The sequence below is a fragment of the Lupinus angustifolius genome, chromosome LG19, assembly GCF_001865875.1.
Source record: "Lupinus angustifolius cultivar Tanjil chromosome LG19, LupAngTanjil_v1.0, whole genome shotgun sequence".
NCBI lineage: Eukaryota > Viridiplantae > Streptophyta > Magnoliopsida > Fabales > Fabaceae > Lupinus > Lupinus angustifolius.
The window spans coordinates 1,095,579-1,120,508 of NC_032027.1; the positions used below are offsets into that span (position 1 = coordinate 1,095,579).

Genomic DNA, 24,930 nt, shown 5'->3' on the forward strand with positions numbered 1-24,930 from the left:
CCGACTATTACGTATAGAGAATATAAACTTTCTAGGAAGATACTTTTAAAAACCACAACACAGTGTTTGTGACTTTATGCCTAATAATAATTAATAAATGTAAACATGGTTAAGAAATAAAATGAAAACTTTTAAAAAAAATATATATAAAGAAGAACAGATTCCCTCCAAGTGATTGGCATAAGAAAAGTAGAGGCAACTATGCTGAATTCACCATCCCCTCTATTTAAACCCTTCATTCAGTTTCTCTTTCACATTAGTTAACTTCCTCTCTCTTTTTCTCTTCAAATTTCAGAACTTCCATTTTCGTGTAGAATCTTTGGTTGTTCACGTTACTTTTTTCACTCACTCACTTTCTCTGTTAACGTATCTCTGTATGAACGTTTTTCTCTCTTTCTTAGTTATTATTCTCACTCACTCACTCATTATCTTTATCTTAGTTCATATATATATATATATATATATGCATGTATTGATGTTTTGCTTCTTGTGATTTTGAATTTCAGAACCTTAACTTCAACGGAGAATATGAACTCGTGCTTCGCTTAATTTAGCGTTATTCAGGTTAGCGTTTTCACTCATTCATTAGGCATATTTACAGTATTAGAGTATTTGTATTAATATCTATGTATGTACGGATGTAACGGATCTGCTATGTGATGAAGTGATGATTGAATTGAATAGTTGTTTAAATTGGAAAGTGGAGAGAGTTAGATCTGATGAAACTGTTTGATGTAATTGTTTTGGTTTTATCTGTGATGAATTTTGGATATGAAGAAGAATTAACGAATGGAAATTTAATTGAAATTGAAAGAAAAATGAAAACGTATGTCTCTGTTTCTTGCATGCGTTACGTTCTTCAGTTTGAAATTCCCTGTTTTATCTTACGCTATGTGAAGTAAAGATAGAAATTATAAAACAAGTCAAAATGCGTTGAAATTTTTTAATAGATATTTTCAGTGTACATAGACAGAATACTTAGTGACGTCACGTTACTTTGTGTGCTTGTGGTCCCTTGTGTTTCTTAGCATCTTCATGGAAATTCTCTTAGTTCCAATGGAGTTGAAATTTTCTCCAATATTAAAGAGTCTAATATTAAAATATAAGAAAAACTTTTTTTTACCTTTTAATTTTTTTTATTGACAAATAAGTTAAATGACTCTTCAATACAATTAGTTTTAATGAATTGTTGATTGAGGTTTATAAGTTTGGTATGTCAAATTGGTTTTTAAAATCTGAAGTGCTTTAACTCATAATTCTTAAGCTTACATCTCAAAACTTAATCACTTAGTTACTAATATGCTCCCTTCACAAAAGTGTCTATTGGACAAGCGAATTAAAACTCAGATGATGAGGAAAGTAAGCGGTAGAAGTGAATTGGGGCCATGACTTTTAAAGATAGGCTTTTTCAGTTAAAGATAGTTCTCATCTTTCTGTTGATCAAGCAGCGCATGTGATTCACTGAGAGGCACCCATGTGACGGAGTTGTGAATGCTAGGAATGATGGACCCGAAAAGATTTCTTCTCAACGTGTCTACCTTTTTGTGCAAGATTGATTTGCTAGAAGCAGTTTTTCTCAAGGTTCTACTTAGTCTTGGTTTATGTTCCAAGTTATCACCTTGGAGCATTATAACAAAAGATCAGTGAATTATTAAAAATTAGACTAATATTATAATATATAATAATTTTTCATCAATTAGTCTGAATTCCTCTTTTCACTGCCAGGAGTCTATTTTATGAGATCTCCTGATTTAGGCTTCGGGTCATAGCTTTATTATTCCTATCTTTTGCCCTCACTAATCTGATTTAATACATCCTTTTCTATCAGTTTTCACATACACCTCAGTACAGGATTACAGGGTATATGGTTCCACGTTAGAGAGGTGAGAAATACTCACACGGTGGAGAAAATAATTAAAAAAGAAGCACCACCCCAAAGCTAAAATAATAATGAAACCACTGAAATTCTAAAATGTCAGGGTTTAGGGTTTTAAATGGTGTCAATAATAAGTTGTAATGAACTTACAAGATGAAGGAAGAACTCTCCCTTTTCTATGACTCAGTGCTAAAAAAATGTCACGTTCTGTCACATGCTTGGTGCCTGATGGAGATCACCTAACTAAAGGGTGTCGCATTTCATGTCCCAAACTAATCAGAATGTTGCATTTTATTATTTTTTGTTTTTAAATTTTTTATTTTATCCACGTGTTAATATATGATTGACTTGAGACAGAAATAAGACAATATTAGAGGTCGGTGATCCCTTCCCTATGTGCTTTGGATCAGTTATTATGCATATTTTGCTCTTTAGAAATCAACTTAATATATTTCAGTCGTCTTTCTCATTTTTTGATCTCGGGAAGTGTTAAGGTTATCCTTATCTAAAAAATAAGTACGTTCTCTACTTTTCTATTTGGTTTTATTAGAAAGTTATGTACCCACAGTTCGGCCTTGACAACCCTTTCCATAATTTGGATACATGCAACTAGAAGTTGTGGACATTGTTTGAAAATTGAAATTGAGACAAGAGACTTCGTTTAAGCTTTAGGTCACATCTATTCAACATTCTGTCTCTTACACATGCACATCCAAAAGCATATATTTCTTCGGATTTTCTTTTGTTGAAGTGTGGCCATGGGTGTTTTGAGGGAACCAGGATCCTAGGTCCCAAAAACTTCTTGTACTCATGTCTCAAGCCAATGATATCCCACTAAATCACATAAAAATGTTATTTTATATTTTTCTTAATTTTCTTTTTAAGTATGTGTCAAATTTTCATTGAATTGGGATATAATGGGACACAAAAAAGTGAGATAGCTGATCATCATTCGTTGAGAGTCGATCCGCCTACACGTCTTGCTTTTACTGCTATATCGGGAGTTACTCCACGTATTGCTTAACGTAAAACAGATAGTGGATTTGTTTCTGTCTTTTGTTGAATCTTTTTCATAGCTCGATAGATAATTTGATAAGCCAATGATTTTTTTTCCGTGTTTCAGAATACGATTAACCAACATATTAACTAATCGATTACGAAAAATGGGATCGGATAGCTTTTTGGGATATATCCAATCCATATATAGCAACTTTAAAATGATGCATTTATTTGGTTTATCTAGGATGAGTTGAACTCCACTTGACTCATATCCAACTCTTCCATACTAGACTTTCCACTCTTAATTTTTTAATAAAAAAATAATTTAAGATAATGGCCCTTAGAACTATTTTTTTTGCCACATAACACAAACATCTCTATTTTTTTTGGTAATTACATCATTTCAACAATTTAAAGCCACATAACATCTTATTCAATTAAGACTACAAAGTAGAACTATTTTTAAATCTAATTAGAGGTCAGACCAATCGGATCGATCAGTCCAGTTCGGTTCTCACAACATTGATATTAAAATTTGAATTTAATTTAAAAAAATAGACCATTTAATCCTTGGTAATTACCATTAACTGCTGCTTCTCATAAGAATACAGGTATAGACTAATGAAATAAAAACAATTTTCATGTAAGGAGAAAGATTGGTGAACCTATTGGCTGTCTTAGATGCCTATTTATACTTGTTACAATCAAACTATAAGTTTATTAAAAATAATAAAGTCATGTTTGGTTGATAAGTTATGCGAATAGATAATTTTAAAAAATGTTTACATTAAGTTTGCAAAAAACAAATAGGACTTAAATAATCTTTTTTTTCCTTATAGGGTAAAACATTTTCTTTCTGGTTTCAACAAAAATCTTGGGTGTCACATGCATGGCAGTGAGTTAAACGTGCCTTGTAAAGCTTATACATGAGGATTCCACTGCGTCCTCGTTTTTCTTCTTTTCTCACTAGTCAGTCATCACTATGTTTAATTCTCTGCCATTTAGATTGTGCAGATTTCCCACTCTTTTCTCACCCTCAGTATTCCCCTTTGAACCTATTGTCTTCATATGATTTTCATTACTATGATTAAATCAATGCATTAGTTAGGAGTCCTTTGCTTCACAACTACTTTCAATGCATGATTTTCCACAACCTCCTCTGCCCACATTGCTCTGTTTTCTTTATATTGCATTCATGTTCAAGATTCAGGAATGCTGATAATTCTATTTATGTATAAGTTTATACAATGTCAAATTTCCAACTCATTAGTTAGCCCCACCCTGTAGGCTCTATCAAATTTCTTCCTCTCACTCTGTTTTATTATACTCTGTTTTATTGGAAGCTAAATCTGAGATATTTTGTAATGCAGGAAAGGAAATTGAGCTACCGTCAACATTGATATACAACATCAATGGTTGGATTCCAGGGTGAGCATATGAATGGGAACATGTATAACGGCAACAATTCTAGTAGTTTTCCAGGTCGTGTGGAACGACTTGTGAGAGGAAGAAAGCTAAGAAAAAACAGCAAGGCATCTCTTTCCAATGAATCTCCAGATAATAACAATAATGACAGTAATAATAATATTATCAATGGGGTTACTGAATCTTTGGATCATGACCTACGCTTAAGAGAAGCTAATAGCACAACTCATACTTCCCATTTTGAACGGTTCCTGGAAGGTGCAGCAGCAGCAAGGGCTTTTACTGACGGATATGAAAGGGAAGATGGGAAGCCTTTTAGACAACGGCTTTTGGTGGTAGCTAATAGGCTGCCGGTCTCAGCTGTTAGGAAAGGTGAGGATTCATGGTCTTTGGAGATAAGCGCTGGTGGCCTCGTGAGTGCTCTTTTAGGTATGTCATCATGAGGCTCTTAAGTCTTAGTTTTTTTTCTTGTGTATTATGTTTTAAAGCGAAAATGTTAGTGACACTTATTAAGGTTTATAACACATGATAAACCTAAAAGGTAACATGAAAGTGTCATGTCTTGGTATACATATAAAGTACTCTTTTAAGAGCATGCTGTATCTTCTCTGAAGTTTATACGGTATTGTAGATTTCAAAGTTTAAGTTTGTTACATTTTGAAATGAAATTGGTCCCTTATGTTACCAAGAGTTGTCTACTTATTTGACATGGATGTGTTCTTTAACAAAGGTGTGAAGGAATTTGAGGCGAAGTGGATAGGTTGGGCAGGTGTGAATGTGCCAGATGAGATTGGACAAGAGGCACTTACGAAAGCATTGGCTGAAAAGGTAATATCTTTCAAACTCGCGATGTCAAAATAACTTTTGCAGTTTTGCATTTATTAATGTGCCTTTTCATCCGTAGATTTTATAAAGTTTTTTTTATTTGCTTGTTACAGAGATGTATCCCAGTATTTCTTGATGAAGAGATAGTTCATCAATATTATAATGGCTATTGCAATAACATTTTGTGGCCCCTTTTTCATTACCTTGGACTACCCCAAGAAGATCGCCTTGCTACCACGCGCAGTTTCCAGTCTCAGTTTGCAGCATATCAGAAAGCAAACCAAATGTTTGCTGATGTTGTAAATGAGCACTATGAAGAGGGTGATGTTGTCTGGTGCCACGATTACCATCTTATGTTTCTGCCACAATGCTTAAAAAATCACAACAGCAAAATGAAAGTTGGCTGGTTTCTCCACACCCCATTTCCATCTTCTGAAATTCACAGAACACTGCCATCTCGTTCCGAGCTCCTGCATGCTGTTCTCGCAGCTGATTTAGTTGGGTAAATTGTGATTTGCTCTTCCCTTACATCTGTTTTTGCTAATCCAGTTTCATAACTATTTCTTTCAATGTAGTCTTTTAATTTTCAAATAATCAACTGTCTTCACTAGAAATTTTGTCACCCCACTAATAGTTCGAGAGTATCAAGTACTGTAACTTGAATTATTAAGCCTTTGGTCCATGTACTTGTAGATTCTTGTATCTGGGTTGTTTTGAAACAGTTTGTGCTTACTCCTTACAGTCCTTGAGTTCCAACTTTCTCTCCAGTGGTTGTTATGAAATTTGAAACATGAACCTCAATGTGTCGAAGTGATACTAATGGGTCCCACAACATTGTTCCATAATCAATTTCATCTATCATCAATCAGTCAATATACTTAAAAGCTGATCTGGTTTTAAACCATTGCATTTTTGTCAAATTAGTTTGACATTCTCTTTTTTCTCTTTTCCAATTAAATCATTTTAATTTTCTAGTTATTACCATTGCTTCTGACTTGGAAGATTATAATTATTGTTGTGCAGTTTTCACACCTATGATTATGCACGGCATTTTGTTAGTGCATGTACTCGGATCCTTGGACTTGAGGGCACACCTGAAGGGGTTGAGGATCAAGGGAAGCTAACTCGCGTTGCTGCAGTATGTGCTCACAAAATTTGTCTACAAGATCGCACTCATGCTTCATACTTACATTTACCATTACTTACAATTAGAACTACTGGTTTACTTTGCTACCCTTGAATGTCAGTTTCCAATTGGTATAGACTCCGAAAGATTCATACGTGCACTTTACCTTCCTCAAGTCCAGGAGCACATCAAAGAATTACAAGAAAGATTTAAAGGCAGAAAGGTATATCTTTTACTTTGTATTAACTGCATTTTCTGTTTATGTCTTATAATGTATTCTGCATGCTGAACCTATTAATTTGAGATTGTTTCAGATTTACAATTCTTACCTTTTTTTCCGTTCTATAAATTGAGGATTTTAGATCCATGACAGTTATGGACATGCTAACCACCTTCTAGGATAATATTCAGGTGATGCTTTCCACTAGAGTAAATTTGTATCATCTGAAACAAATTGTTGACCACGAAGAATATCACCCCTTATAAAAGAATGGCAAAATTTAACATGACTTTGAATCCTTTTTCTATCACCATAAAAGTAATACGCCATGCCACAAATACTCATAATTATTCTGAAGACATGATTTACAATGGAACACTATGCTCACTGTTTTATGTTATATTCTTCCATTGCATGTGCATTGAGCCATTGACCATAGAAGTGACTATTTGTTTGGTAAGCAATGTCATGATATTCATTGTGTGTGTGTTTTGTTACCTAGAGCAAAGGGCTACTTTAATTTGTTTCTTTGGTTTGACTATCACAATTTTTGTTCCTGGTCTTGACAGGTAATGTTAGGTGTTGATCGCCTTGATATGATTAAAGGAATCCCACAAAAAATTCTAGCGTTTGAAAAGTTTTTGGAAGAGAATGCTTATTGGCGTGATAAAGTTGTTCTGCTTCAGATTGCTGTGCCAACAAGAACAGACGTTCCTGAGTGTATGTTATATTTCATTTTTTCTTGTACTGTCCTCACTCCTCAATATAGCAGGCAATAGGTTTCTTGTTTTAAACTTATTCTTGTTGTTTCTAGAAGTGCAAAATAAATTTACTCTTAAATAAGTAAAGATCTAATATTTTGTCTCATTGTTGTTTGTACTACTACTATTTTCTACAAAAGTGTGTGGGCAAAAAGAATGCCCTTTTATGCTTATAAAGAAAAGAAAAGGAATATAAACAAATCATTTATAAGATCTGTTGGCTGAAATATTTGACTGCAATTTGAAATTCGTGTATAGAGAATTTCAGTAATGATTTTTTTTTGAAAAACCATTAGAATTCGTGCTCTTAGCGGTATTCGTATAACATTTCATACAATTTGAATTTGATTTACTCTGTGATGTTGTTCTTGTTGCAGTTTTAATTCTATTGCTCCCCCTTTGATTTACTGTGTAAAATTGTAGCTCTCCTAAACAACTTAAGTTATTATGAGATGGAAAGGATCAAAATCTTGACTACTTTGTTCATATTTCATAAAGTAGTAGTATATATGTGACCAACTTTTCTTAAGACTTCAGCTTTTTATTCCGTAGTGGTTTTTCATCTCAAATAATTATAAATAATTAATTTATCTTTGGGAATTCGCTTAACTTGTCCCATTAACATGAAAATCTTATCCTATTTAGATGGAAACCCAGGAATAACTTTATATCTTCAACAACTGGAATGTGAAAAATGTCATTTTTTTCATTTGTTTCTTCATGTTTACAGATCAAAAGCTCACAAGTCAGGTACATGAAATTGTTGGTCGCATCAATGGCAGATTTGGATCACTTACTGCTGTTCCTATACATCACCTAGTGCGTTCTTAACACAGTAATTATTTAATGAACATTACATAAATGCTGATACACTATCACATGCATTCATGCAATACACAATTTATTTCTGTCAATGTTACTTACGTTAAATCTCATTATCTAATTTAGCAGTATTGGTTGTATATAGTTTTTCCAACTTTTGTCATGCTATGCATTTATCTTAACGCTCTTTGGCATGGGTGAAAATGGTGAAATAGATTTTTGCAAGGAATTAATATATATAAGATACATTGTAACTTACTTGGGAAACAAAGGAAAATATGTGAGAAATGAAATGGGGAAGTGTTTTAAACTTAATTGATAGGCAGTAATTAGGGTTGTAAGAAATTAGGGTTTTGTAAGACAAGGAAGATGAACTATGAAGAGAGAAAGCTAAATTGTTGTCAAACTGTATTTGTTACTTAATAGTCAAATTGATGTGAATTGAAAGAGTGTTCATATTCCTTTCATGCAAGAACAACTATTATGTAGTCAAATTTGCTATGCCTGCAGGATCTACTTGCTTTATTTGATATCTATCAGATTGCTATTCTACATGACTTAATGAATTATGTTATGTATACAGGATCGCTCTCTTGATTTCCATGCTCTATGTGCTTTATATGCTATCACAGGTATCTATACCCTAAGTGCTTTTAGATTTTTGTTATCTTTGACTGAGGTTTCCTGTGAATAATTTTTGATGTAAACTTGCCATTTGCAAAGTTGTAATGCATAATATCTAAAACGGAAAATGCTTGTTTCCTTTTAGGGTCTTCACTGAAAATGTGGTACACATTCTTCTTGGAATGGGCTGCAAACTTTGATTGAATTCAATTAAAGATGGGAAAATTATCATATAATACTATTTTTCTGAATATTATTTCTTTTACTGATTTTTATAGATGTTAATCATCTATCCATTGTTGTTTTCAACGTAAATATGTATTTCTTGTGAAACAAAGTCAGGTTTTGAGATATATATTGGAACCATATATTCTGGGAAAGGACTGGAAGTATGTCCAGTATTTCGCTGAATTTTTAATTGTCTGTTTATAGCTAATCTCTAGTTTTTTATTGTAAATTTTGTGGTAATGGTGTATTGATACTTTGTTTCTTACCCAGACATTGCACTTGTCACATCCTTGAGGGACGGCATGAATCTTGTCAGTTATGAATTTGTGGCATGTCAAGATAAGAAGAAAGGGGTTCTCATTCTTAGTGAAGTAATTACAGAAACTTATTCGTGTGTTTATCTTTTCTTTTAATTGCTCAATTCAGGCTATGCTAATTAATGTCGATAATTGTTTAGCAGATATAGGTTTGGAAGTTAAAGGGTTGAAATCTCTAGCCTCCTACATTTCTACTTTTTCAGGTTATCATACATGTGATAAACTGACAAAAGTTTCATGAACACCCTTTCCATTGGCCCCTCCTGAAAAAAATTATCTAAAAAATGGGAAAGTGCTGCTGTTTTTAGTATTTTTTTAGACTTTTGGAAATAATATTTCAACTAGGGATAATTATGATGCATACACCCATGAAAAAGTTCAAGGCTTCAAACTTTATTATGCTGTGTCTGTTTCACATCCTTTTGAAGGCCATTTTTGAATTACGGCATCATTTTTTATCATATACTTTTGTTTTCTTCCTTCCTGCAACATGACTCGTTTTTAAATCAGTAACTACTTTTTCCTGCAACGTTTGACAAGTATTGTCCAAAATACCCGTGCTATGTGACACCCGTTACCCAGCACCATTTGTTGCAACTCTCTGCTCTTTGCATAAAATTTTACAATCTAAAGTAGTTTTATATCTGACATTTAGTATTCTTCTTGTAGTTTGCTGGTGCTGCTCAGTCTCTTGGTGCTGGTGCAATTCTGGTCAACCCCTGGAACATCACTGAAGTTGCTGCTGCAATCGCCAAAGCCCTGAATATGCCATCTGCCGAAAGGGAGAAGCGACATAGGCATAACTTTCATCATGTAAAAACCCACACTGCTCAAGAATGGGCAGAAATTTTTGTAAGGTATACATACTAGACTATACTTAAATACGTTGGTTACTTGTTTGATGCATTTTTAGAAATAGTAGAAACACATCCAGATGCCTGATTTAAACCAAAATATGTTATCAAAACATAGATCTCTTGCTTTAATTTTTTAGATCCAAATGCCATGATGAACCTTATCTTTAAATACTTGCAGTGAGCTAAATGATACTGTTGTTGAGGCACAGTTAAGGACAAAACAAGTTCCACCCCGCCTGCCAACCAAGACTGCAATTGAACGTTATCTGCAATCAACTAATCGGTTGCTTATTTTGGTATGCTGTCTTACCATGAAACTTATCTCTATCTTATTTGAATACTGATCTTTCAGGAAGCCTTTTAAAACTTCATGTATTATAGATAGTTAGATACTAAACTATAAAAATTATATGAAAATTCAGAAGCTAGAGCTCTGATTAAAAAACAAATATCAGAAAATGTATAGCTTCAGCTGTAGGAAGAAAAGAAAGGCAGGAAAAATATGAGAAGCAATGCTTTCTCTGGCTTCCTTAAACTACCCAAATGATGACACACCCCTCACACCACCCTCAATTCCCTTCATACTCAGTACTCACGCCCCTTTCCACGATTCTAGCACCATTTTCTCCAATCTCTTGCTGCCAAGGACATTCAGTTACAGTTTTTCATAACTGACTCCTTCACTGTACTTGCCATCTCATTTTCTATATTTTTTGTTGACAATATCTCTTGACACTGGTGATACGTGCTACAGGGATTCAATGGAACTTTAACTGAACCTGTTGAAAGAAAAGGTGACCAGTATAAAGAAATGGAACCCACTGTGCATCCAGAACTCAAACAGCCGTTGATTGAACTTTGCCATGACCCAAAGACCACTGTTGTTGTGCTTAGTGGAAGTGGCAGAACGGTTCTAGATGAAGTAATTATCGGTGCATTGCTGCATTCTTTTTGAACTACTTGACAAACTTATTAACATATTGCTATTTCAGAACTTCAAAGAATATGACATGTGGCTGGCAGCAGAGAATGGGATGTTTTTAAACCCTTCAAAAGGAGAATGGATGACAACAATGCCAGAGCAGCTAAATATGGAGTGGGTTGACAGTGTGAAGGTCCTCATTTTGATGTTCATATTCTTTTTTATAGCCCCTCTTTCATGATATTGACTTACATTGGTAATCATGTTCTTTCAGCATGTTTTTGAGTATTTCACAGAAAGAACACCTAGGTCGCATTTTGAAGAAAGGGATGCTTCACTTGTGTGGAATTACAAACATGCAGGTGCATGACTAGTGCTTAGGGAGACTTTTTTTTGTGTTCTTCCTGCAGTATTTCCGATTACTGATCCTCTCACCATGATCATAGATGTTGAGTTTGGAAGACTTCAAGCAAGGGACATGCTGCAGCATCTCTGGACGGGTCCAATTTCTAATGCACCTGTTGAAGTTGTTCAAGGGAGCAGATCTGTTGAGGTGCGGGCTGCTGGTGTTACCAAGGTGAGTTCTTGTTTCTAATGATTCGCTTTTCTTGTTTATGTTTACAACTAAAGATTTTCTAATGATTCAAATGTCTACACCAATTATTTACTTAATCAGGGAGCAGGCATTGACCGTATCCTGGGTGAGATAATCCACAATAAATCCATGACAACACCAATCGATTATGTTCTGTGCGTAGGACATTTTCTGACAAAGGTAAATTAAATTTTCAATTTTTGATATGGACATATAGCATTTTATACTTATGGTTAGTTTTCTGGTTGGCCACATTTTTTATTTTAACATTTGTCTACTTGATGATAAAATGTTAACATTACCATCTTACAGATGTAAAGCAAAGTGTTGAAGTTAAAATTATTCATTTGCTTCTATTAGTAAAGATGCATGTGAATATTTACGTTTAATGCCATCCACTACTAGCTCATCTTCCGCATCTGATTTCTAGTTGAATCTATTAAAAGGTTGATGCTGAGATTCAGGGTGGTTTTTACAACATTTTTGTCATTCACATCATGTCTTGAACTCTGGTGCTCTAATCGAAACGAGAAACTAAGTTTGTTCAGTTTATATTCCTCTATTCTCTTCTCCTATATCTATTTTACACTAATTGTAATGAACATGTGTTGTTCCTTAACGGAATAATGAATACTATGGAGCAGTTGAATTTAACATCATTGTGTGCAGCAGGATGAAGATATATATGCCTTTTTTGAACCAGAGCTTCCTTCTGCTGGTGTGAGTCTTCCTCGTAATAAGGTAACAGAAGGAGCTAAGTTCACTGCTGAGAGGATATCATCTGTGAAGACACCAACACATAAAAATGGTCTAAAGTCGTTGCAAAATAAGGCGCAACGTCCTCAGGCAAATGCAGAGAAGAAACAAACCAATCATATCGCTCGACCACCGAGGCGACCAACTCATGAAAAGACATCTTGGAATGTCCTTGACCTCAAGAAAGAGAATTACTTCTCCTGTGCCGTTGGAAGAACTCAGACAAATGCTCGCTACACACTCGGATCATCAGATGATGTTGTTTCATTTCTCAAGGAACTAGCAGCTGCATCTTCTTCTAACTCTTCATTCTCAGTATGATGTTGTTCTACTTTGAGTTGGTTTTTAGAGGGAAAAGAAGGAAAGTAAAAAACTTATAAGTCATCTCAAAAGTGTATTTCCATGATTCAAGTCTTTCCCTTCCTTCCACTACTCTCCAAAAAACAACTCGCAAACCAACCATAGGATTGTAAGCTATTATACAGTTGAAACATAAAGAATGTAGGCTTTTTATTTCCATAGTTGCCTGTACATGTTCATGGTTGATGTAGTTAAGTTTACTTTCTCTTCTGAAAAGAGGATATCCACCCTTTCTGGATTTGTCTCTAGCAGAATAATTTCCTAATAAAGCATAGACAGTCTTGGAAGGCTATGCCATTAGCAATGTTTTCCTAACTTAAACCTTGATACTCACAATAAGTTTAGCAAAAAGAAGAGAAGTATTAGAGATGAACTTGACGTGCTGCCACAATTTTTGAATTGAAAGGATAGGACTTGGTTAAGTTAATAAATTCAATGTTTGTATCTTAAGCCACACTTGACAAAACTCCAAACTCAATTGGTACTCATATCATTACTTTTTGGTGTCCATTTTCTATTAGTCCTTCTTTCTTTTTTGTTTTTTTACTTAGTGGTTTCAGTACATGTTTTTGTGTTGCAGCTGTGGTGTAAGATTATTTTAAAGCCATACGTTTTCAATTCAATAATATACATTTTCTATCCCAAATTTATTGTGTTTTGTCTGTTACTCAACAATAACTGTACTATATATATTATCTTAAACTTAAATAAATTGTGAATGTTATATTAGACAATTGACTATTTATTCTCAAACGTGTGTAAACATATATAAATTATTTAACTACAAAAAAAGAGAACGTAGACTAGATATTTCAATATTTATGTAAAATCATTTAATTAATATATGAGATGCTCTTCATTTCTTAAGTATTGCAACATGCAAGGGATACCCCTCAATTATGACGGACGCTATTATGACGTCATAATATATGTTTAATATTGGATTCTCAAACACCATTCCTAAAGATAATATATTTAAGGTTCAAATAATTGCTCCTTTCAATAAAAACAAGGAGTTAGACTATAAAATTAAATAGGAAAAAACGTATACACACTATATGAATTTTTCACATTATTATCATATCATTTATCTTTAATCTTTATTAATTATTAGCGTGTTGATATACACTATCGTGCCTTGTCAAACTGTATTTGTTACTTAATAGTCAAATTGATGTGAATTGAAAGAGTGTTCATATTCCTTTCATGCAAGAACAACTATTATGTAGTCAAATTTGCTATGCCTGCAGGATCTACTTGCTTTATTTGATATCTATCAGATTGCTATTCTACATGACTTAATGAATTATGTTATGTATACAGGATCGCTCTCTTGATTTCCATGCTCTATGTGCTTTATATGCTATCACAGGTATCTATACCCTAAGTGCTTTTAGATTTTTGTTATCTTTGACTGAGGTTTCCTGTGAATAATTTTTGATGTAAACTTGCCATTTGCAAAGTTGTAATGCATAATATCTAAAACGGAAAATGCTTGTTTCCTTTTAGGGTCTTCACTGAAAATGTGGTACACATTCTTCTTGGAATGGGCTGCAAACTTTGATTGAATTCAATTAAAGATGGGAAAATTATCATATAATACTATTTTTCTGAATATTATTTCTTTTACTGATTTTTATAGATGTTAATCATCTATCCATTGTTGTTTTCAACGTAAATATGTATTTCTTGTGAAACAAAGTCAGGTTTTGAGATATATATTGGAACCATATATTCTGGGAAAGGACTGGAAGTATGTCCAGTATTTCGCTGAATTTTTAATTGTCTGTTTATAGCTAATCTCTAGTTTTTTATTGTAAATTTTGTGGTAATGGTGTATTGATACTTTGTTTCTTACCCAGACATTGCACTTGTCACATCCTTGAGGGACGGCATGAATCTTGTCAGTTATGAATTTGTGGCATGTCAAGATAAGAAGAAAGGGGTTCTCATTCTTAGTGAAGTAATTACAGAAACTTATTCGTGTGTTTATCTTTTCTTTTAATTGCTCAATTCAGGCTATGCTAATTAATGTCGATAATTGTTTAGCAGATATAGGTTTGGAAGTTAAAGGGTTGAAATCTCTAGCCTCCTACATTTCTACTTTTTCAGGTTATCATACATGTGATAAACTGACAAAAGTTTCATGAACACCCTTTCCATTGGCCCCTCCTGAAAAAAATTATCTAAAAAATGGGAAAGTGCTGCTGTTTTTAGTATTTTTTTAGACTTTTGGAAATAATATTTCAACTAGGGATAATTATGATGCATACACCCATGAAAAAGTTCAAGGCTTCAAACTTTATTATGCTGTGTCTGTTTCACATCCTTTTGAAGGCCATTTTTGAATTACGGCATCATTTTTTATCATATACTTTTGTTTTCTTCCTTCCTGCAACATGACTCGTTTTTAAATCAGTAACTACTTTTTCCTGCAACGTTTGACAAGTATTGTCCAAAATACCCGTGCTATGTGACACCCGTTACCCAGCACCATTTGTTGCAACTCTCTGCTCTTTGCATAAAATTTTACAATCTAAAGTAGTTTTATATCTGACATTTAGTATTCTTCTTGTAGTTTGCTGGTGCTGCTCAGTCTCTTGGTGCTGGTGCAATTCTGGTCAACCCCTGGAACATCACTGAAGTTGCTGCTGCAATCGCCAAAGCCCTGAATATGCCATCTGCCGAAAGGGAGAAGCGACATAGGCATAACTTTCATCATGTAAAAACCCACACTGCTCAAGAATGGGCAGAAATTTTTGTAAGGTATACATACTAGACTATACTTAAATACGTTGGTTACTTGTTTGATGCATTTTTAGAAATAGTAGAAACACATCCAGATGCCTGATTTAAACCAAAATATGTTATCAAAACATAGATCTCTTGCTTTAATTTTTTAGATCCAAATGCCATGATGAACCTTATCTTTAAATACTTGCAGTGAGCTAAATGATACTGTTGTTGAGGCACAGTTAAGGACAAAACAAGTTCCACCCCGCCTGCCAACCAAGACTGCAATTGAACGTTATCTGCAATCAACTAATCGGTTGCTTATTTTGGTATGCTGTCTTACCATGAAACTTATCTCTATCTTATTTGAATACTGATCTTTCAGGAAGCCTTTTAAAACTTCATGTATTATAGATAGTTAGATACTAAACTATAAAAATTATATGAAAATTCAGAAGCTAGAGCTCTGATTAAAAAACAAATATCAGAAAATGTATAGCTTCAGCTGTAGGAAGAAAAGAAAGGCAGGAAAAATATGAGAAGCAATGCTTTCTCTGGCTTCCTTAAACTACCCAAATGATGACACACCCCTCACACCACCCTCAATTCCCTTCATACTCAGTACTCACGCCCCTTTCCACGATTCTAGCACCATTTTCTCCAATCTCTTGCTGCCAAGGACATTCAGTTACAGTTTTTCATAACTGACTCCTTCACTGTACTTGCCATCTCATTTTCTATATTTTTTGTTGACAATATCTCTTGACACTGGTGATACGTGCTACAGGGATTCAATGGAACTTTAACTGAACCTGTTGAAAGAAAAGGTGACCAGTATAAAGAAATGGAACCCACTGTGCATCCAGAACTCAAACAGCCGTTGATTGAACTTTGCCATGACCCAAAGACCACTGTTGTTGTGCTTAGTGGAAGTGGCAGAACGGTTCTAGATGAAGTAATTATCGGTGCATTGCTGCATTCTTTTTGAACTACTTGACAAACTTATTAACATATTGCTATTTCAGAACTTCAAAGAATATGACATGTGGCTGGCAGCAGAGAATGGGATGTTTTTAAACCCTTCAAAAGGAGAATGGATGACAACAATGCCAGAGCAGCTAAATATGGAGTGGGTTGACAGTGTGAAGGTCCTCATTTTGATGTTCATATTCTTTTTTATAGCCCCTCTTTCATGATATTGACTTACATTGGTAATCATGTTCTTTCAGCATGTTTTTGAGTATTTCACAGAAAGAACACCTAGGTCGCATTTTGAAGAAAGGGATGCTTCACTTGTGTGGAATTACAAACATGCAGGTGCATGACTAGTGCTTAGGGAGACTTTTTTTTGTGTTCTTCCTGCAGTATTTCCGATTACTGATCCTCTCACCATGATCATAGATGTTGAGTTTGGAAGACTTCAAGCAAGGGACATGCTGCAGCATCTCTGGACGGGTCCAATTTCTAATGCACCTGTTGAAGTTGTTCAAGGGAGCAGATCTGTTGAGGTGCGGGCTGCTGGTGTTACCAAGGTGAGTTCTTGTTTCTAATGATTCGCTTTTCTTGTTTATGTTTACAACTAAAGATTTTCTAATGATTCAAATGTCTACACCAATTATTTACTTAATCAGGGAGCAGGCATTGACCGTATCCTGGGTGAGATAATCCACAATAAATCCATGACAACACCAATCGATTATGTTCTGTGCGTAGGACATTTTCTGACAAAGGTAAATTAAATTTTCAATTTTTGATATGGACATATAGCATTTTATACTTATGGTTAGTTTTCTGGTTGGCCACATTTTTTATTTTAACATTTGTCTACTTGATGATAAAATGTTAACATTACCATCTTACAGATGTAAAGCAAAGTGTTGAAGTTAAAATTATTCATTTGCTTCTATTAGTAAAGATGCATGTGAATATTTACGTTTAATGCCATCCACTACTAGCTCATCTTCCGCATCTGATTTCTAGTTGAATCTATTAAAAGGTTGATGCTGAGATTCAGGGTGGTTTTTACAACATTTTTGTCATTCACATCATGTCTTGAACTCTGGTGCTCTAATCGAAACGAGAAACTAAGTTTGTTCAGTTTATATTCCTCTATTCTCTTCTCCTATATCTATTTTACACTAATTGTAATGAACATGTGTTGTTCCTTAACGGAATAATGAATACTATGGAGCAGTTGAATTTAACATCATTGTGTGCAGCAGGATGAAGATATATATGCCTTTTTTGAACCAGAGCTTCCTTCTGCTGGTGTGAGTCTTCCTCGTAATAAGGTAACAGAAGGAGCTAAGTTCACTGCTGAGAGGATATCATCTGTGAAGACACCAACACATAAAAATGGTCTAAAGTCGTTGCAAAATAAGGCGCAACGTCCTCAGGCAAATGCAGAGAAGAAACAAACCAATCATATCGCTCGACCACCGAGGCGACCAACTCATGAAAAGACATCTTGGAATGTCCTTGACCTCAAGAAAGAGAATTACTTCTCCTGTGCCGTTGGAAGAACTCAGACAAATGCTCGCTACACACTCGGATCATCAGATGATGTTGTTTCATTTCTCAAGGAACTAGCAGCTGCATCTTCTTCTAACTCTTCATTCTCAGTATGATGTTGTTCTACTTTGAGTTGGTTTTTAGAGGGAAAAGAAGGAAAGTAAAAAACTTATAAGTCATCTCAAAAGTGTATTTCCATGATTCAAGTCTTTCCCTTCCTTCCACTACTCTCCAAAAAACAACTCGCAAACCAACCATAGGATTGTAAGCTATTATACAGTTGAAACATAAAGAATGTAGGCTTTTTATTTCCATAGTTGCCTGTACATGTTCATGGTTGATGTAGTTAAGTTTACTTTCTCTTCTGAAAAGAGGATATCCACCCTTTCTGGATTTGTCTCTAGCAGAATAATTTCCTAATAAAGCATAGACAGTCTTGGAAGGCTATGCCATTAGCAATGTTTTCCTAACTTAAACCTTGATACTCACAATAAGTTTAGCAAAAAGAAGAGAAGTATTAGAGATGAACTTGACGTGCTGCCACAATTTTTGAATTGAAAGGATAGGACTTGGTTAAGTTAATAAATTCAATGTTTGTATCTTAAGCCACACTTGACAAAACTCCAAACTCAATTGGTACTCATATCATTACTTTTTGGTGTCCATTTTCTATTAGTCCTTCTTTCTTTTTTGTTTTTTTACTTAGTGGTTTCAGTACATGTTTTTGTGTTGCAGCTGTGGTGTAAGATTATTTTAAAGCCATACGTTTTCAATTCAATAATATACATTTTCTATCCCAAATTTATTGTGTTTTGTCTGTTACTCAACAATAACTGTACTATATATATTATCTTAAACTTAAATAAATTGTGAATGTTATATTAGACAATTGACTATTTATTCTCAAACGTGTGTAAACATATATAAATTATTTAACTACAAAAAAAGAGAACGTAGACTAGATATTTCAATATTTATGTAAAATCATTTAATTAATATATGAGATGCTCTTCATTTCTTAAGTATTGCAACATGCAAGGGATACCCCTCAATTATGACGGACGCTATTATGACGTCATAATATATGTTTAATATTGGATTCTCAAACACCATTCCTAAAGATAATATATTTAAGGTTCAAATAATTGCTCCTTTCAATAAAAACAAGGAGTTAGACTATAAAATTAAATAGGAAAAAACGTATACACACTATATGAATTTTTCACATTATTATCATATCATTTATCTTTAATCTTTATTAATTATTAGCGTGTTGATATACACTATCGTGCCTTTCAACCCGCTTTCCTATCGTTTGTAATGTATAGTTTGTATTTTATAAATTCAAATATATTTTTTTGCGCTAAATTTATGGTTGAATTTATTCAATTGGTCTAATATTCAATTTTTTAAATACACTTTTAAAATAAGAAGATAATCAATAAAATAAGAAAATAATATTATATGGTTTTTTTGGTAAAAATAAAAAGATATTGAAGGCAAAATAAGAAAACACAAATTACACCATGATGGGTGGTTATTTTGTGTTTTCCCTTTATTAATAATAGTATATAGAAGTATAGATTAAAGAAAAAAAAGTAATTAATTATTATTATTATATAAATATTAATTAAGTATCATTCAAATAATTAATTATTATTATCATATAAATATTACATTCCGAGAAAATGAATAAAGGTCAGAATTAAATTAAGTATCCCCGAGTTTTCTGACACACAAAAAGGCACCAATCAGTGGTAACTGATCAAAACAACATGCCAAACGACGCCGTTTTCACTCTCTTCCTCATCGCCATCTTCAATTTTCTTCTCTCCGTTCAGTCTCACCCGGCGATCCTTCTACCGAGTCAACGTCACCGTAACTCGCCGGTCTCATCGCCGGCGAGTTGTCCGGCGCCTAATCCCAGCCTCTACTACCGCCCGATTATTGGTATTCTCAGTCACCCCGGCGACAGCGCCTCCGGCCGCATCAGCAATGCTACCGGAACTTCCTACATAGCCGCGTCGTACGTGAAGTTCGTGGAAGCTGCTGGCGCCAGAGTTATTCCTCTCATCTATAATGAGCCACATTCGAAGCTTCAAAAGGTATCAACCGTTATTACTCACAATTGATCATGTCAGCAATTAGTAACACATGTGATAGTGATGGTGTTAGAATTTAGTATTTGAATTCCTAAACTTGTAGGTAATGTTTATTTGGAAGCAATACAGTCACTTATATTGCGTTCAACTACTTTCGAGTATTAAACGCATAACAATGTTTTAAGTTGTGGTTGCGGTTAAGTTGCTTTTACCGCGGGAAAATGCAGCAGATGTGATCCCGATACCATTGTAGAGACTTCCGAAACCACAACTGTGGTTGTATTGTGGGAAAATGCAGCAGATGTGGTCCTGTTACCATTGCAGAGACTTCTGAAACCATAACTACCGTTTGCGGAGTACAATTTAAAACAATATTACATAGTATTAAGGAAATCAAAGCTTTTGTATGTAGATTGGCCAGATTATTTCCCTTGTTGTGTAGAAATATTTTTTATATGACTTACTAGATTTTTGTACTCATTGCAGAAACTCGATCTGGTAAATGGGGTTCTCTTCACTGGTGGATCGGCTAAAAGTGGTTTATATTTTGAAACTGTTAGAAGAATATTTAAGGTATCCGCTTTATCCTTTTTTAACACTGATATATCATGCATTTTAAGAGTGACTTGTATTAGGATTTAGGAGTTGGAAATTCTCTTTGTGCATTTGTAGAACAGAAGCTTCTAGAATTTGGAATTGGAATAGTGGGTAGAAGATTTATTATTATTGACTTGGTAGTTAGTTTCTTTGGTAATGGCTATCAATTTTTTCACTTGTGCTTTTGTTAGATAAGCATGTTTCCCAGATGTTACTAAGCTTTGTTGATATATGTAATTAGGCAATTTTGAACTTATCAAACTTATTTGCCTAATTGTCTGTGCAGAAAATTTTAGAGAGAAATGACGCCGGAGACCATTTCCCATTATATGCGACTTGCTTAGGTTTCGAACTTTTAACAATGATCATAAGCAAGGTAAGTTAGTTATCTTGTGGTTTCATCTGTGAACTTCATTTTTGAAGTAATTTTCCAAGAGGAAAAGTCTGAGAAGTCCGAATCAGATTATTTCCTAGTAGCCAGGGTGTACTTCGCTTAATTTTCTATTAAAGACTCATAGTTTTAGCCAGCATATTGTACTTTTCTGCATGATTTGTTCCAAATGAAAAAGTTTAGCTGTTATTTTATGTTGCCTTGTGTTGTGATCATCGCTGTTCATAATATCTCTAAAATTTCAAGTTCACGACATGCCAGTAGAAAATTTGACATTATATTGTCTTCATAAATTTTATTCTTTACGTTCATGTTGAACATTTTGAATGATATTAATGAAAGATTGAGAATTTTCTGCCTTTACAAGTTTGGCCGTTCTTTTTCTTCATAATAGGACAATAATATTCTTGAAGAATTTAGTGCATTAAATCAGGCAAGTACTCTTCAATTTGTGGAGAATGCAAATATCGAAGGAACTGTATTTCAAAGGTGAACAATCTATTTGAATAGTATTTTTCTGAAGTTCACTTTAACAATGGACATAATATGAGATTGGAGGCTGGACTTTGAACTTCAATTGTATTTCTCTCCCTTTTAAAAGGGATTCAGAGGGATTGAGCAACTTCCCTCCATTGATGTTTTCTATATTTCTCTGTCATTTAATTTCCCCTTTTTCTGTAGAGAATCCTTTATCCACCTATCCTCCAAATTTCTTGTTAATTTGTTTCTTAATCTAAAAGAATTTCTTCTTTTGTCAAAAAAGAGAGGCAAAGAGAATGTTACCTCCTAGTCTTATTATACAACCATCATTCAGGGCACAGGAGTCATCCATGAGAGATTGTTTCTTGTATTGACAAAAATATAAATATGTATGTCATCCGTCTCCAACTCATGAACTCACTGCTATTCTCTTTCACTGGAGCAAAAGGGAAACTCATGATAATGGAGGCAGGTTTGCATTGATAAGAGAGTGAATCAGTATTTGTTGTGACTTGCGAGTGGGAATCTACTTGTTGCATTCTAGCGAACTTGTTTGCTGTGTACCCTATCAATTTGTTCTAATTTGAAAGATAGGCTACTTTCTATACAAGTCTAGAATTGTTTTGTCAAATGTAAAAGCCGTCAGGATAATGGCTGATACTAGCATACTTATAGTAGGCGGTTTGGGGTGTGCAAATTCTAATCAAGTCTATTTATGTTACTGAAAAGCCCCGCCAGTTTCTGCCCACAAGGCATTACTGGCTTCCTTTTTGTTTGATCCCTTCTTTCAATAGCAACAGCACATGAGAAGTTCACCTTGACAAAGGAAATGGCTTCCATTTGGCACACGGGTAATTGAAGAACATAGGAAAAATAAAATAAATGAAAGATAAAGCATATAGAGAAAAGGAGGGAGTGAGAGATACAGGAATAGAAGCCAGAAGGAAAACAATGCCATGATACAAGAAATTCTCTATCTGAGAGGTTTCCCCCAGATATTTTAAATCTGCGCCGTCATACAAGAATTGCTCCTCCTCCACCATAATTTTGTATATCTGAAGCTTTTAATCATCCAGAAGTATTGAATTTCTGGACTCTTTAGCATTTTTGTCCCAGAATCTTATATGCAAGTTAAAATTACTTCTCCCTTTCCTGCAGATTTCCTCCTGACTTGTTAAAGAAGATGAGCACAGAATGTCTTGTCATGCAAAATCATCGTGTGAGTATATTATTGTCAATGAATTATTCTTCAGCGTGAGGCTTTTACTTAGTTTACAATTTGACTGGACAAAATTGTCATCAACTAAAGTAGTTTAGTCACATAATGAGCTTACCTTTTAAACTGGTCTTGTTTTATACATTTACTAGTATATTTTGGCCAAGCCCATGATGGCACTCCCCCAAAATTTCAGTGCACCATTGTATCCCCGAATTCGAGCCACCAGGTCAAGTAAATGGTTGTGATAACTTGTTAAATATGAGAGGACCAACCATCATAGGCAAGTTCAGCTATGGCTCCATCACCTACCTATATCAATTAACCAATAAAAAATGATGGGGGAGCTTTGAAGCAGCATTTAAATTTTATTGGGCATGATAAGTTCATTGTTTGTCTGCCATTTTCTTGTTATATGGATGATTGTTTTTAAGTTGTCATTGTTGACTCTTTCATAATTCTTAAACATAAAAACTGTTCAATGAAGTTCATCAGATATATATGTTTGAAATTTGATAATGATTTTCATCTGATTTTGGACATGGCAGTATGGCATATCCCCCGGAAAGTTTCTGGCTAATGAGAAATTATCTAGTTTTTTTGAGATCTTGTCGACTTGTAAGGATGAAGATGATAAGGTATTCAATGTTATGTCACACTGGTTTGAAATTCCATTTTTTGATATATTCATTGCCTGTCACTAGCTTCCTTCAAAAGAAATCTAACAACAGTTGTTATTTTAGGTTTATGTTTCCACAGTATATTCACGAAACTATCCTGTCACTGCCTTCCAATGGCATCCAGAGGTGATTAATAAGTTTTCTGTGGACCATCTTTTGCTGTATCATGATTTCTGTTCCTAAATACTACTTAATTTAGTTCATAATTATTTCAGCTATATAACTCCCTTTATAAATGATGCCTTAGAAAAACACATTTGAATGGGGCGTACCAGGAATCCCACACACAGAGGATGCCATTCAGATAACTCAGCATGTAGCGAACTTTTTGGTCGGGTTAGGACTCAGAACTTTATAATATCTTGATCCATTTCATCCTACTCATGCAGCATAACTTGTCCATTGTTCTCATAAATCATCAGGCTATATGAATAGTTGACTATTATCTAGAGTAATTGCCTATGTAATGAAAGTAAAAAATGGTGAAATTTATGTTTATTGTTTACAATAATGTGAAGTATATTTACTAGGCACCTAGCCTATTTTAATGGGATTGAAGTTTATGCTATCCTCACCCGAGTTGCTACTTACTTGTGAGTACTAAATAAGATTCAGAAAGCCATCTTTAAGACACTCTTGCTATCTATGAAATGGTTGAGGTTCATTTGCTATGGTTTTCACATACATATCAATGGTTAACTTCAACCTTTTTCCACTTTCATTGATCTGGCTCCAGTGAAGCTAGGAAATCCATCAACAGACCAGTTGCTCAAGAAGTCCTAGACAATCTCATTTACAATTATAGTCCCACTTACGCCGGGAAGTATGGGTAAGCTGAAGATGTCTTTACGACCGTGACAATTTGTTTTGCACATAAAGTTACTGATGTTGATGTTTGTGTTTATGCTGCTTGTAGGGGAGGATTTGATGAAGTTTATATATTTGCACAAGTCTAAATGCCAGAGGAATATCTTTTGCTTTTGCTAGAGTTCCAATATTATAAGCAAAAGATACAGTGATATTACTTATTGATACAGTGATTTATTGTTTAAGATTATTTTCTGCTGAAGATGACTTACACCATGTAAAAAGGATTATATTCTTGTGTGACATTTATCTTTGCTTCTAGTGGGAAATGTATGATTAGTGAAATTCATATGATGAATCTTCAATCTCTGCTTAATGTGGATTTTCTTCAATTCTTGTATTATTTATTGTTCTTAAATTTGTGTTGCTTAGGCCTTAATGACATAATCAACTATTTGCTAATTCATTCACTGAACCAATTCCCTTGGGACATAATCAACTATTACTTGTTCAATCCATGCAATTGTGATTGCCAAATGGAGAATCTCCTCTATATTTTCCCATATTTGTTTAGGAAGTGTAACACAAATTTCTAAGATTTGGTTCAGCATGCAATAAGCATATTTCTGAAAATCCCCCCATTGTTGTCTAACACCTTTTTTGTAAAATGTAGAAATACTTGCATACGATGTCTGTAATG

At 34.2% G+C, this 24,930-nt stretch overlaps 3 protein-coding genes across 5 annotated transcripts; all 3 read left to right on the forward strand.

The window, feature by feature from the left end:
- On the forward strand, positions 267-12,961 carry LOC109334444 (alpha,alpha-trehalose-phosphate synthase [UDP-forming] 1-like). Of its 2 annotated transcripts, none has more exons than XM_019570231.1 (19): positions 267-374; positions 507-564; positions 4,246-4,729; positions 5,031-5,128; positions 5,239-5,627; positions 6,149-6,263; positions 6,373-6,474; positions 7,041-7,191; positions 7,963-8,051; positions 8,638-8,686; positions 9,177-9,277; positions 9,893-10,080; positions 10,259-10,376; positions 10,835-11,002; positions 11,073-11,195; positions 11,277-11,364; positions 11,449-11,579; positions 11,679-11,777; positions 12,267-12,961. In XM_019570231.1, the coding sequence occupies exons 3-19, from the start codon at positions 4,288-4,290 to the stop codon at positions 12,672-12,674; spliced, it is 2,859 nt and encodes a 952-aa protein (XP_019425776.1). In that variant the 5' UTR covers positions 267-374; positions 507-564; positions 4,246-4,287; the 3' UTR covers positions 12,675-12,961. The 2 variants fall into 2 exon arrangements, with proteins under 2 accessions (XP_019425776.1, XP_019425777.1); XM_019570232.1 differs by having other exon boundaries at positions 268-374; positions 12,270-12,961.
- On the forward strand, positions 13,972-18,360 carry LOC109334583 (alpha,alpha-trehalose-phosphate synthase [UDP-forming] 1-like). Of its 2 annotated transcripts, none has more exons than XM_019570432.1 (10): positions 13,972-14,085; positions 14,576-14,676; positions 15,292-15,479; positions 15,658-15,775; positions 16,234-16,401; positions 16,472-16,594; positions 16,676-16,763; positions 16,848-16,978; positions 17,078-17,176; positions 17,666-18,360. In XM_019570432.1, the coding sequence occupies exons 1-10, from the start codon at positions 14,022-14,024 to the stop codon at positions 18,071-18,073; spliced, it is 1,488 nt and encodes a 495-aa protein (XP_019425977.1). In that variant the 5' UTR covers positions 13,972-14,021; the 3' UTR covers positions 18,074-18,360. The 2 variants fall into 2 exon arrangements, with proteins under 2 accessions (XP_019425977.1, XP_019425978.1); XM_019570433.1 differs by having other exon boundaries at positions 17,669-18,360.
- Positions 19,688-24,584, forward strand: LOC109334584 (gamma-glutamyl hydrolase 2-like). Its single transcript, XM_019570434.1, has 10 exons — positions 19,688-20,062; positions 20,546-20,632; positions 20,943-21,032; positions 21,442-21,536; positions 22,686-22,746; positions 23,292-23,381; positions 23,487-23,549; positions 23,671-23,759; positions 24,160-24,252; positions 24,340-24,584. Exons 1-10 carry the CDS (start codon positions 19,733-19,735, stop codon positions 24,377-24,379), a joined length of 1,038 nt encoding a protein of 345 aa, XP_019425979.1. The 5' UTR covers positions 19,688-19,732; the 3' UTR covers positions 24,380-24,584.

What these genes read in the sequence shown, in the direction of transcription:
- LOC109334444 (XM_019570231.1), top strand. Translation starts at nt 4,288, where the DNA reads ATGGTTGGATTCCAGGGTGAGCATATGAATGGGAACATGTATAACGGC. An exon ending in AAAGATTTAAAGGCAGAAAG is followed by an intron (nt 6,475 to 7,040) that starts GTATATCTTTTA and finishes TGGTCTTGACAG; the next exon opens with GTAATGTTAGGTGTTGATCG. An exon ending in GTGGAATTACAAACATGCAG is followed by an intron (nt 11,365 to 11,448) that starts GTGCATGACTAG and finishes CCATGATCATAG; the next exon opens with ATGTTGAGTTTGGAAGACTT.
- LOC109334583 (XM_019570432.1), top strand. Translation starts at nt 14,022, where the DNA reads ATGTTATGTATACAGGATCGCTCTCTTGATTTCCATGCTCTATGTGCT. An exon ending in GTGGAATTACAAACATGCAG is followed by an intron (nt 16,764 to 16,847) that starts GTGCATGACTAG and finishes CCATGATCATAG; the next exon opens with ATGTTGAGTTTGGAAGACTT. An exon ending in TAGGACATTTTCTGACAAAG is followed by an intron (nt 17,177 to 17,665) that starts GTAAATTAAATT and finishes CATTGTGTGCAG; the next exon opens with CAGGATGAAGATATATATGC.
- LOC109334584 (XM_019570434.1), top strand. Translation starts at nt 19,733, where the DNA reads ATGCCAAACGACGCCGTTTTCACTCTCTTCCTCATCGCCATCTTCAAT. An exon ending in CTGTTAGAAGAATATTTAAG is followed by an intron (nt 20,633 to 20,942) that starts GTATCCGCTTTA and finishes TTGTCTGTGCAG; the next exon opens with AAAATTTTAGAGAGAAATGA. An exon ending in CCTTCCAATGGCATCCAGAG is followed by an intron (nt 23,550 to 23,670) that starts GTGATTAATAAG and finishes ATGATGCCTTAG; the next exon opens with AAAAACACATTTGAATGGGG.